At 38.3% G+C, this 10,856-nt stretch overlaps 1 protein-coding gene across 3 annotated transcripts; it reads left to right on the forward strand.

Annotated features, from left to right (window-relative positions):
• The first annotated feature begins 1,744 nt into the window (after positions 1-1,744).
• Positions 1,745-10,242, forward strand: pmm2 (phosphomannomutase 2). 3 transcript variants are annotated; one of them, XM_041786053.1, is made up of 9 exons: positions 1,745-1,868; positions 1,947-2,038; positions 3,672-3,783; positions 4,159-4,235; positions 4,387-4,478; positions 4,585-4,684; positions 5,184-5,259; positions 5,417-5,532; positions 8,907-10,242. In XM_041786053.1, exons 2-9 carry the CDS (start codon positions 1,970-1,972, stop codon positions 9,009-9,011), a joined length of 747 nt encoding a protein of 248 aa, XP_041641987.1. In that variant the 5' UTR covers positions 1,745-1,868; positions 1,947-1,969; the 3' UTR covers positions 9,012-10,242. The 3 variants fall into 3 exon arrangements, with proteins under 3 accessions (XP_041641987.1, XP_041641988.1, XP_041641989.1); XM_041786054.1 differs by lacking the exons at positions 1,745-1,868; positions 1,947-2,038 and adding an exon at positions 2,140-2,264; XM_041786055.1 differs by lacking the exons at positions 1,745-1,868; positions 1,947-2,038 and adding an exon at positions 2,806-3,010.
• Positions 10,243-10,856: the final 614 nt, after the last annotated feature.

Here is a 10,856-nt window from a genome sequence, read left to right on the forward strand (position 1 = left end):
TTTGGTTCATAAACAGGGAATTTCAGTGCAACCCTTTTGTCCTCAAATATATTAACATTACTCAAAACGGTTTTGGGGTCACAAACTACAATAAATAAGCCACTGCCATTCATTTTCTTTACAGCAGGTATCTGAATTTTCTTTTCTTTTATTTATCAATGCAAATATACTTTGTGGCCCAGATAGCAGTAATGTCTCAGAAGACACTGATAAATTCTTAAATTCTAGTGGTATAGTTGAATGTTACATGCAGTGTCACCACTTAATCCAACACCAGCTGAACCATGTTACTGGTTGCATACATCAAACAAAATAACTGATGAAATGGTGACATGAGTTATAATTTCTGGCTGTGTTTTGTTACTTCTGAGTTTTAAAATAACATTGTTGTTAAGTTTATTTTCATCATTACAAACAAGCTCACTTTTTTAACTGCAATGATTTGGATTTTTAGTTATTGTAAATGACGTCTCTGGGCCTGACCTTTGGAAAGCACTGTCTTTAACCATATCAAAGTGATTAGGTTTAGGAAAAGCCTTGCAACACTTTTAGGGCAATGAAATACACTGCTTGACAGAGTTGATTTTTTTCCATAGGTAATGATTTGCACACCAAATCTGAAAAAATAATCAAGAAAATTGGTTCTTGATCAATAAGATATACACTGAGTATTATTGTATCGTGTCTTGAAGTAGCACAGTTGCAGATTATGTTTTCTTAAATAGTCTATGACTCCTCATTGCTAGGTCATCAGCGTATTTGCAGCTTGACTACACAGCTTATAGTTGAAAAGCAATTGTCCATGCCAAAAGCATAATATACTGATTATAAATTTTGCTGTATCTAAAAATATCAGAGAAGTACCAACTTTTCTGAGTCAAAATAAGTCCAGAAATCAGTTTTTTGTCATCACTGCATGCAACATCACATTTAAGGCAGGGATCATCAACTACATCTGTACAAGATGTCAAAATCATAAGTTTACAACAGTGTAAAGTCACAGATTTCCAAGAAAGCAAACTGAACACAGACATTGGTAAGTTTGATTTTATATTCTCAAAAATTATATCTACAAAAATGACCTTTTAGATTGAGAATTTTTGTTTTTTTCTCGAATTCAACAGATCTTCTTTATCTTTTTAAAAATATCCTTGTACGCCATTTTAATAATGAATAGTTGATTTATTTACAGATTTGTTTTTGTCAAGATCAAGTGAATATTGGCCTATTATGTTGGGATTTGTCAGTGAAAACAATTAGAATTGATGGGTTCCTTTTTCCAAGTGGGTACTGAGAGGCCAGTCTACCTGGGTATCATTGCTGACCATGTCCATGCCTTTGTAACCACAGTTTATTTCCATCTGAAATCATCTTGAACTGGTTTCTTGTATGGGATAGTGAAGCAACTGCTCTCAATTGGCCTCTACAGTCACAAGATTTAAATCTGATTTAGCATCTTAGAGCATGAGATTTGCATACTGGATGTGCAGCTGACAGATAGGTCAAACACATGTGTGGTGTTTTTATGCTAATATGGACTCAAATCTAATAGGGATGTTTCCATCAATCTTTAAGGGGGTCCAATCAACCATCTCTTGCAAGGTGCACCAAAGAAAGTGCAGAATGAATGTATTCTTACTTTTTAGCTACAACGAAGAAGCTAAAATTCACACTCAGCAGCAGGTGGCGACATGCTCCTTCTTCATTGCTATACCAGCACAAATTGTTTAAAGAGAAGAAGTCTCTCCCTCCTCTCTAGTAGCATAGTGTTGTAGCATAGTTGTCAGTGTTGTAGTTCAGGCAGCTTCATTATTCTGTGGAGGGACTAAACAGGGAAGAATAGTCCTGAAAACAAACGGAGACTGACAGTGAGTAAACGATCACTCTACACCCGCAAAGGAACCGCTGTCTGTGATAAGACAAAAAATCAAAATCATCCTAAACAGATCGGAAACAGAAGAACTATAAAATGGGTGAAGTGGACTCAAGCACGCTCTGCCTCTTCGACGTTGATGGTACATTGACAGCTGCGAGACAGGTAATAAATGTAGACGTGTGAGTTTAAACTCATTGTAACACCTGACTCCATTCATACGAATGTCTGACAACACGTATTGTCAGTGCAACATCCGGCTCCACGTTGTTATTGTAGTTCTTCCTAGCTTGAAATTGTTCCGCTTAAGTTATGCCTTTGCAACACAGTTCCGCCCGGAACCATGCCGCTCATCGGGTTGGGACGTAAACTGTTCGAAAATACAGATAAGGTCCAGCTTTTGAACAAACATTTTTTACTTTTTTATTTTATCAAAACATATTTGAAAGGGGACATTCATGTGATCACTTTCCATGCGCTTTAGCCAAAGACGTCTCAGTCGAAAGTCACCACACAACACGGATAGTGGTCCAAACAAAACACCGGATGTGCCAAAAATTAGGGTATCGCGCTGAATGTGTTATCCCATTTTGGCCGTTTGTCTGTGTTTGAAGTAAATTTGAAAATCAAAATCTGCGCTCCCTGGCACATTTTGGAGCTGTTGTCACTATGATCACACAAAATATTCGTAGCATGATCACTGAAACAAGTTTGTCCGGTTTCCTATTGCTTCTGCTAGCATTTAGCTAGCAAGTTGAACCAGCTTTACAAGTTTTCCTTTTGTCAAAAAGATAATTTTACCAAGCTGATCCTATGTCCTGCAAGGGAACTGGTACAATACCTGCCTAACATGACATGCATTAATGGCACTATATAATATTTTTATTTTTTAAGTTTACAACGTTTTTTTTTAATAGGACAAATAGATTAGCTTTAATAAGGACCCAGCAAAGGGAAAGCATCAGGACAAAACAAAAGAAACCAGAATAGACCTGAGAAAAACAATTGTTGATGCTCACAAAGCAGGAGAAGGATGAACCAAGGTATGCAGCATTTCCAAGTTGTCAAGAACTGGAGTGAGAAGGATCATCTAGATATTCAAAGAGAGCCAGACAGTCCAGAACAACCCCGGCAGAGGTAGGAAGAGAAGGATTTCAAAGACTATGAAAAGAAAAAGAACTAGAGAGTAATGTGTCTAAAGATCCCTGAACAACTGCCAAGACATGAGTGAATGACTTAGCCAAGTCAGGAATAGTAGTCTAAGAGAAGACCATTGCTAGAGCCCTGCACAGGAATGGACTGTGAGGATGCAGACCAAGAAAAACACCATCTCTGCAGAAGAGACACCCCCAAGCCAAAGACTGCCTGGAGAAATATTCTGCTTACTGGAAGCATGCCCTTTGGTCAGATGAGATCAAACTAGAGCTCCTTTTTAGGCTAATCTTTTACATGGTTATAATTTTATGATGTCTGGTTTTGTCCCTGGGATTAAGGGCTGGGCAATATAGCCTTAGAATTAAGTCTTTAATTGTTTTTCCCTCCTGCTTAATATTGCAACATGTACCCAAGGATTAGAGAGACAAACTGATATTGTCAACTAGCATATTGGTTTAGAGGGCTATCTTATGTGGAGAAAAAAAAAACTTCAATAGTTGGCACAGATTTCTTAAGCAGGCTACACATTTACATTCTATGAAATGTTGATTAAATCAATGTATCACTCAGGCTACTGTGATTGTTTATTGATCTTTTTTATTTCTTATGTGTTTAAACATGACTTGCATGTCTGTGCTTTCAGCGAGTGACTCCTGAAATGTCCGAGTTTCTCCAGAAGCTGAGGACTCGTGTTCGAGTTGGAGTGGTCGGGGGGTCGGACCTCAGCAAGATCAAAGAACAGCTGGGAGAGGATGGTGGGGCACTAGCATGCACACATCTGTAGCTTTCCAGTGGAATGTTTAGGCATCCTTATATGTTTAGGAGGTTGATACTTTTTCAAGAATGAATGGGCACAAATTCCACAGAAACACTCAAAAATTTGGTGGAAAGCCTTCCAAGAAGAGCGGATGCTGTTATAGATCCAGACAGGAGGGTTAACTCCATATAAAATGCATGTGTTTGAATACAATGTCATTACAGTCCCTATTACAAGGACATACAGGACATAGGATATAAAAGCAGGCATCATTACTCTTGATTTCTTATAGGATCATATCCAAGTTAAATATTCTGGTATTGTGGCGTCTCTATTATGTTATAACTGCAGCTCTGTTTTTGAACCCTCACAGTCATCCAGAGAGTTGACTATGTGTTTGCTGAGAACGGTCTGGAGGCCTATAAAGATGGAGAGTTTCTCTCTGTCCAGGTAAGATTTACTTTAAAATGTCCAAAACTCATCTACTCTTGCGTTCCAGGGTCGATACATGAAGACAAAGACGGTCTTATCCTAGCATATACTTAAAATATGAAGCTGCATCATAAGGTAGTGCTTTAACTCTTCTTCTTGCTGTCATCAGTCCATTCAGGCTCACATGGGAGAAGAGCTGCTGCAGGATTTCATCAACTTCTGTCTCAACTACATGGCCAAGATCAAGCTGCCTAAAAAGAGGTACAGAAACAACAGAATTATGATCATTGAGGTAGATAATTATCTGTTTTATATTATACAGTGGGATGATTTTTAATACTACTATGTCATGTTTAACATTATACAGGGGTACATTCATTGAATTTCGTAACGGCATGTTGAACGTCTCACCCATCGGACGCAGCTGCACGCAGGAAGAGAGGAAAGAATTTTTCGAACTTGACAAGGTAACGCACATGCTCAGGTTTGGTGGTTTGATTCAGAAGGAGCACAACTTAAAGCATCACTTCAGTCCACGACTGGCCAACAGCGCTAACTTTCAAAGCCAGTGTGACCCTGGTAGGAAAATGCAGACAGAGCAGAGACTTTGTTTTGGCCTGATAATTCAGTCTGGTAGGTACTGGATGTGTTGGAACCGGTTCCAAGTTTCAATACTAAAGTGCACAGAACTTGGGGGCATGCAAATCTACATTTAGCTCTCTTCAAGATGCAATAATTAACTATAGAGGATGGATTAAGTGGCTTAACTATGGTACAGTCCTATCCTCTAAAACATTCATTCCCAACCATTTTTCCTTGGATTAGTTTACAGTGTTCAACACTGAATATGAGTTGCAAATTTTGCTGAAGTTCTCTTTTACTGAATCAGTAATTTATTAACTGTTTAATGTTTGGATTTGAAGGATAATAATGATTAAAGATGTGCTTTTCATGTTTCTCTTTCAGAAAGAGAAAATCAGAGAGAAGTTTGTGGCAGTGTTAAAGGAGGAGTTTAAAGGAAAAGGATTATCGTTTTCAATCGGTGAGTGGTCACAGAATTACTTATAATAAGTTCAGAAAAAGAATGGTTGGGTAGCAGCTTAAAACTAAACTACTCCGGACCCACAACAGCGTGAGACATCAGGGAACTTGTGTGTTTCTCTGTAGGTTAACTGTGATGATGAATTGTCTCTCTGCAGGAGGGCAGATCAGCTTCGACGTGTTTCCTGATGGCTGGGATAAGAGGTTCTGTCTGGGGATCGTCGAGAAGGACAACTACTCAGTCATTCACTTCTTTGGAGACAAAACCAAGCCTGTAAGCTTGCTAACAACAAAGAGGACATACAGCAGGGGTCATCAACTCTATTCACAGAAGGGCCAGCTTTTTCTTGGCAGATGCTGTGGGGGCCAGACATTGAAATAAACTAGACTAAAATCAATATTTTGGTCAAGTTAACAGAATCTCGTAATAATATTATTTCTTTAAAAAATTAATGGAACTTGCAGCTTTTAACAATGAGGCAATACTTATCCCCTCTAATATACTTATCACCTATCAGCCAGCCACAAGGGGGCGATTGAGATATTTTAGCCATATATTTCTGGGGTCCTCTTGATGTCTATTACTGAGTTTGATGCTAATAAGCTGTGCTGTGATTGGTCACATATACATGCTGGAAACAGATCTTTTGCACAGATGCACAGAAAGGAAAATTTCACCCTCGAAGGGCTGCTTTAATCAATACAGGAATAAGTATTTTTTACCATGCCAAATTACAGAAATACAATATCTATTTGCTTCTTGTTTGCAAAGTTGAAGGTTTTATTTAAACGTTAAGGAAAAAAGTTCAACAATAGCATGCCATTTTTTTCCCTTCTCAATTTTAATTTAATTGTTCGATGGGGGCCGGATGGGAAGCCATGGGGGGCCTGATGTGGCCTCCAGTTGATGATCACTGACACACAGCTTCTTTACAAGGCAGGTAAACACAGATTACCTCAGACAGCAGAGTAAAACCAACATAAATTACACATTTTGTGAATGTATGGCTGCCTAAACAGTAGCCTGGTGGTAATTTTCTGTGGTTTTCTTTGTCTTCTTTAACAAACAACATCCCACCCCAAGTTTAGCTTCTTTACATGGGCTTCCTGTTAGTTTTAGAATTGATTTTAAGGATTTTACCCATCATTTTTAAGCAGGTATGGGTCTATTTCGGTAATATTTTGGCCCCCAGAGCTCTTCATCTTTTCCCATTTTATATCTTTAAACAAAACAAAAAACAGAAGAAAACCCCCACCTCTTTAACCTTGTTCATAAAAGGACAACTGTCTTGTAAGTTGTGTTGTCATTTCAATCCAATCCCCCCCATGAGTTTTTTTAAAGGTACATCATGGCAATATGAGGGAGAAAAGTAGTTAAAGAGGCACTGCTAGCCCCATAGCTTGTGGCTAATTCACCCACATTCATGTTTCTTTGAGCAGCTTTACTGCACACAGCATGTAGGGAAACTAATCCATGGTGAAGAGCCACAGAAATGAGGGAGGGCTATTTGGAAAAGAGGCAGCTCAGAGAGCTCAGATATCAGGCCATCAGTGAAGATGTGCTCATGCAGCCATTTGGTATGTGAATGCTCAAAACAGATGCTAATGTGAGGTATAAACGATCCACTAAGTGGGTTCTTCACATCAAATAAAGGATCAAACTGGCAGCTGACAACCACCTCCATTCATTAACATTTTCCTTTCTTATTGAGAAAGTGAGTGCCGCTGACTTCAAGCAGAAAACATGAAGGGTGGTTGGTTTATAACCAGCCACACTGCTGCTCTTGAATACTCTCTAAATGACTTTTTAACAACTACTTTTTCAACTTGACTGTTGGGGATGCTAAGAGAGAGAAGAACTTCAGTATAAATCTTTAAAACATGTGCTTATCACATTAATAAAGTAAATAAATACAGTTATAAATATAGTTTTGGGGCTTTTTATGCCTTTATTTATGGAAGAGGACAGTGGATAGAGTCAGAACAGGGATAAGACTGGGGGAGGGAGGTGCGGGAAAGAAGCCACAGGACGGATTTGAACCCAGGCCGTGCACATATATGGGGAACGCCCTAAACCATCTGTGCCCCTATTTTCATGTTTTATGCTCTTATTTTTGTATCCTGACACACCAAACTGACTATTTAATTATACCATTACAAGACTAGTGAACAGTCAGAAGACAGCAGTTTATCCTGGCTTCTTTACTTCTCTGACCTGGAGACTAAAATCATAAGGGAGCTGGTTTCTCTGCCATATAAAGTATCTCGGTGTCTTAAACTCTGGAGACAAGGCTGGCTGAACTGTGAATATACAGGGACGTGTTATTTAAATGATTGTTTTCAGCTGCAGCATTTATCAGTGACCAGTTAAATAGTTGTACTCTGTACTCTGTAATCCACCACATTTCATAGATCATGTGGACCTTATTGTAAGAAGACTTCTTCACCCAAATCTATGCTGGTGTCTACGCAAGTATTATAAATGAGGGCCATGGTGTTTACTAAGGCGGCCCAGACATATAGACAGGACAACCTAAATGCCTCTGGTCTCAGTTAATGCCGTCATATGCCCTATTCACACGGGATTAGTATTACCGTGGGACCTCTGGTAATTTATTATAATCTTGCAGGACATCTGTGTTTTTAATCCCATGTGAATCGACCATGGCCGTAATTTGCAAGGTAAAAGTTCCAGGGTAAATTACTGACCATATTTCAGCACACTTAGACATCCACAGGTAATACTAATCCTGTGCAAATTGGCATCTCTGTAATTTATTCTTTTTGTGAGCCTTTATCTGCTAAAAAAATAAGAGAGGCTGTATAGATTTTGGAACATATAGGTTACAACTAGTGCTTCATTCCAGTGAATTTCATCCTAAATTGTGTAAAGATGCCTTTTTTTTTTACTTTATTTAAACTCTGCTGTCCAAACGTGCATGCGCACACACCACTGCTCTCTTATATACACAGCGCCTCTGTTGTGCTTCCTACAGTTTCTCTTTGCAAGTGCCTGATCTTATTCCAGCATTATTTAGCCATACATTTCATGCATAACACAATTTGGGATTTGAAATGTGTCACTCAACATTCAGTGGTTAGGCTTCAACAGCTGATCTGCACAAGGAGAGTTGTTGTGGATGTGTAATGATCCCATATTTATGAGGTTCATATTTAACGTTAGACGTCTCTCTTTCTCATATATTAACTGGAGGTATGCTTGACTTGCTCTCTCTCTCTTCCTCTGTCTGATCAGCTGCTGATATGCACAGTTGACTTATGCAACCTCAGTTCTTATGGCCACATGCAGGAAACATCACCTGCAGAATACAGTGTGCACAACATTGCATTTTTTAAAAATAATTTTAGAAGTAAAAATTCACTGCATTTTCATTGTTGCAGCCATGCAGCACTCTTATGTTCTTCAGAAATATCTATAAGTTTGAGTACATTACAGACTTCGCTTATCCCATGCAAATGCACCACCATCATGGGGGAAATTCATAAATTATTAGAGGTCCACTGGAAATGGTAGTCCTGTGTGAACAGTACTATAGAGACATAAAATCTCCCCTTGCCTTGTGATTCAGCACATAAGAGGACAGTGTAGCTGAGCTAACCTCTCTATTCATGTCTTTCTTCTTACAGGGAGGAAACGACTACGAGATCTACAGCGACCCTCGGACCATCGGACATGAAGTCTCCAGTCCAGAAGAAACACAGAGACTGTGTGAAGAACTTTTCTTCTCCTGAAGAAGAAAAATCAAACTGCTCTTTTCTACTGTTACAAAGCAGATCTGTTTGATAAAGAGTCCGTCTAAAAAGAATTTGAGGCACACAGAGGAGGATTATTAATGCCACAGGATTTACCGTCATGAGTCTGCTATGAAGGAGGAAGGATTCTGGATATTTTCCCTGGCTTTGATTAGGAGCTGTCATGGGTTTTAGTGTGAATAATGTTTTTAAAATGAGCTTATGTATCAGCTGTGCCACAGTACGAGAGGAGTCAAACAAACAGACACTAAATAATGCATCATTCACTGGTACTCAGATTAATTTTGTCTGTAGTACATCTCATCCCATCCGATGTTTCTGACATCAGTGTGGGGTTTTTATTGACCGAGCCGGTTTCATGTTACTGTCCGTGTCACTCAGAGATTTCAATGCAGCTTTGATTTTTCTCAGAGAAGTATTTTTATTCAAATGTTGTCACTTCTTCTTTTCTTTGGAGTTTGTTTCAAAGTCTTCACACAATTTTTATTCACTTTATAATCACATTTGTCCTTTTATGACACCTAAAAGCTGAAAATGAGAAGTATACAGAGCTAATCAGTGCAGTTCATTCAGAAAGTATTCAGGCTGCAAATGTGCCAAAGGTGCTTCAACTAAGTACTGAGTGAAGGGCCTGAATAATGTCAATGTGATTATTCAGTTTTTTATTTTTCATGAAGTTGCAAAAAAATTGTAAATTTTTGCTTGTTGTGATGGGGTACTGAGTTTAGATTAATTGAGATTAATCTCCCCCGGCAATCTTATTAATGACCAGCAGGGGGCGATGAGTCAGGGAGCAAAGATGGTCCTAAATGCACAGAAAAAGATGAAATAGGGGCCTTTCTGACATTGATTTGTTGTCAACAGATTCTCTGAGTGTTTGGTCTCAGTTTAGTTTCAAGTCTTCTTTACTTCAGTGTGATTATTTCTTCACTGAGTCTCATGTTACAGCTGCAACAACATTTTATGTACAATCTTAAATGCCGTTTGACTTTTTCCTCTTGATTTTCTTTTAAATGTTACCGAAAAATAACGTCCACAGTAGTTCAATAGAAGCATCTTTATAAAATATGCAAACATTCCTGCAGAGTTGCAGCAGGGGTGTGTAAAGTCTGGTAAAGTTGTTTGTAAATGGGTAGCACTGAAAAGACTTGAATCATAATCATGTATAAAACCAGCTGTAAAGAGAACCAATTAAAAAAACGGGAACAATTCTCAGCCATGTGTCTGTGATTGAAATGTGCAATATCCACAGATTGAAAAAAACTCTGCAGTTAAAAAAGTGGTACAGATCATGTTTTCAGACTATTATCGGAAATGTCCTTAAATGTATTTTAATGAAACCTTTAATTTCTCTGATGTCTAAACTACAGAAGCTAGATGAGGACATCCATCAGTTCAATTTACTCCCCTGTTTTTCTGTGATGAGGAGTTTGATTTGGTTGTTTTCTCAAGATCTCAAAAAGTTAACACCACAGAAAAAGCAGATTTCTCAAGATCAGTGTTAATATTTGCAGCTATTTTTAATTTTAGTTTGAGTATTTAAATTAAATGAATTTTAGTTTTAGTACCATTTTAGTCATTTCTTTTTTAGTTTTAGTCCAGCTTTAGTTGATGAAAACTCAAAACATTTTAGTCTATTTTTAGTCCATAAAAAGTCCTCTCATTTTAGTCTTTACTTTTAGTCCAAGCATTTTTTTTCTTGCCTAAATCAGGTACCAAATCATGGTAGTGTGTTCTCTGCACCCTGCCAAACCTGGGGTCCCTGCTTTCTACAGCTGAGAGGCAGATGAGATGCAGATGCATTGTATTTTGACAGATTTACCC

This window comes from Cheilinus undulatus, linkage group 4, assembly GCF_018320785.1.
Source record: "Cheilinus undulatus linkage group 4, ASM1832078v1, whole genome shotgun sequence".
Classification (NCBI taxonomy): domain Eukaryota; kingdom Metazoa; phylum Chordata; class Actinopteri; order Labriformes; family Labridae; genus Cheilinus; species Cheilinus undulatus.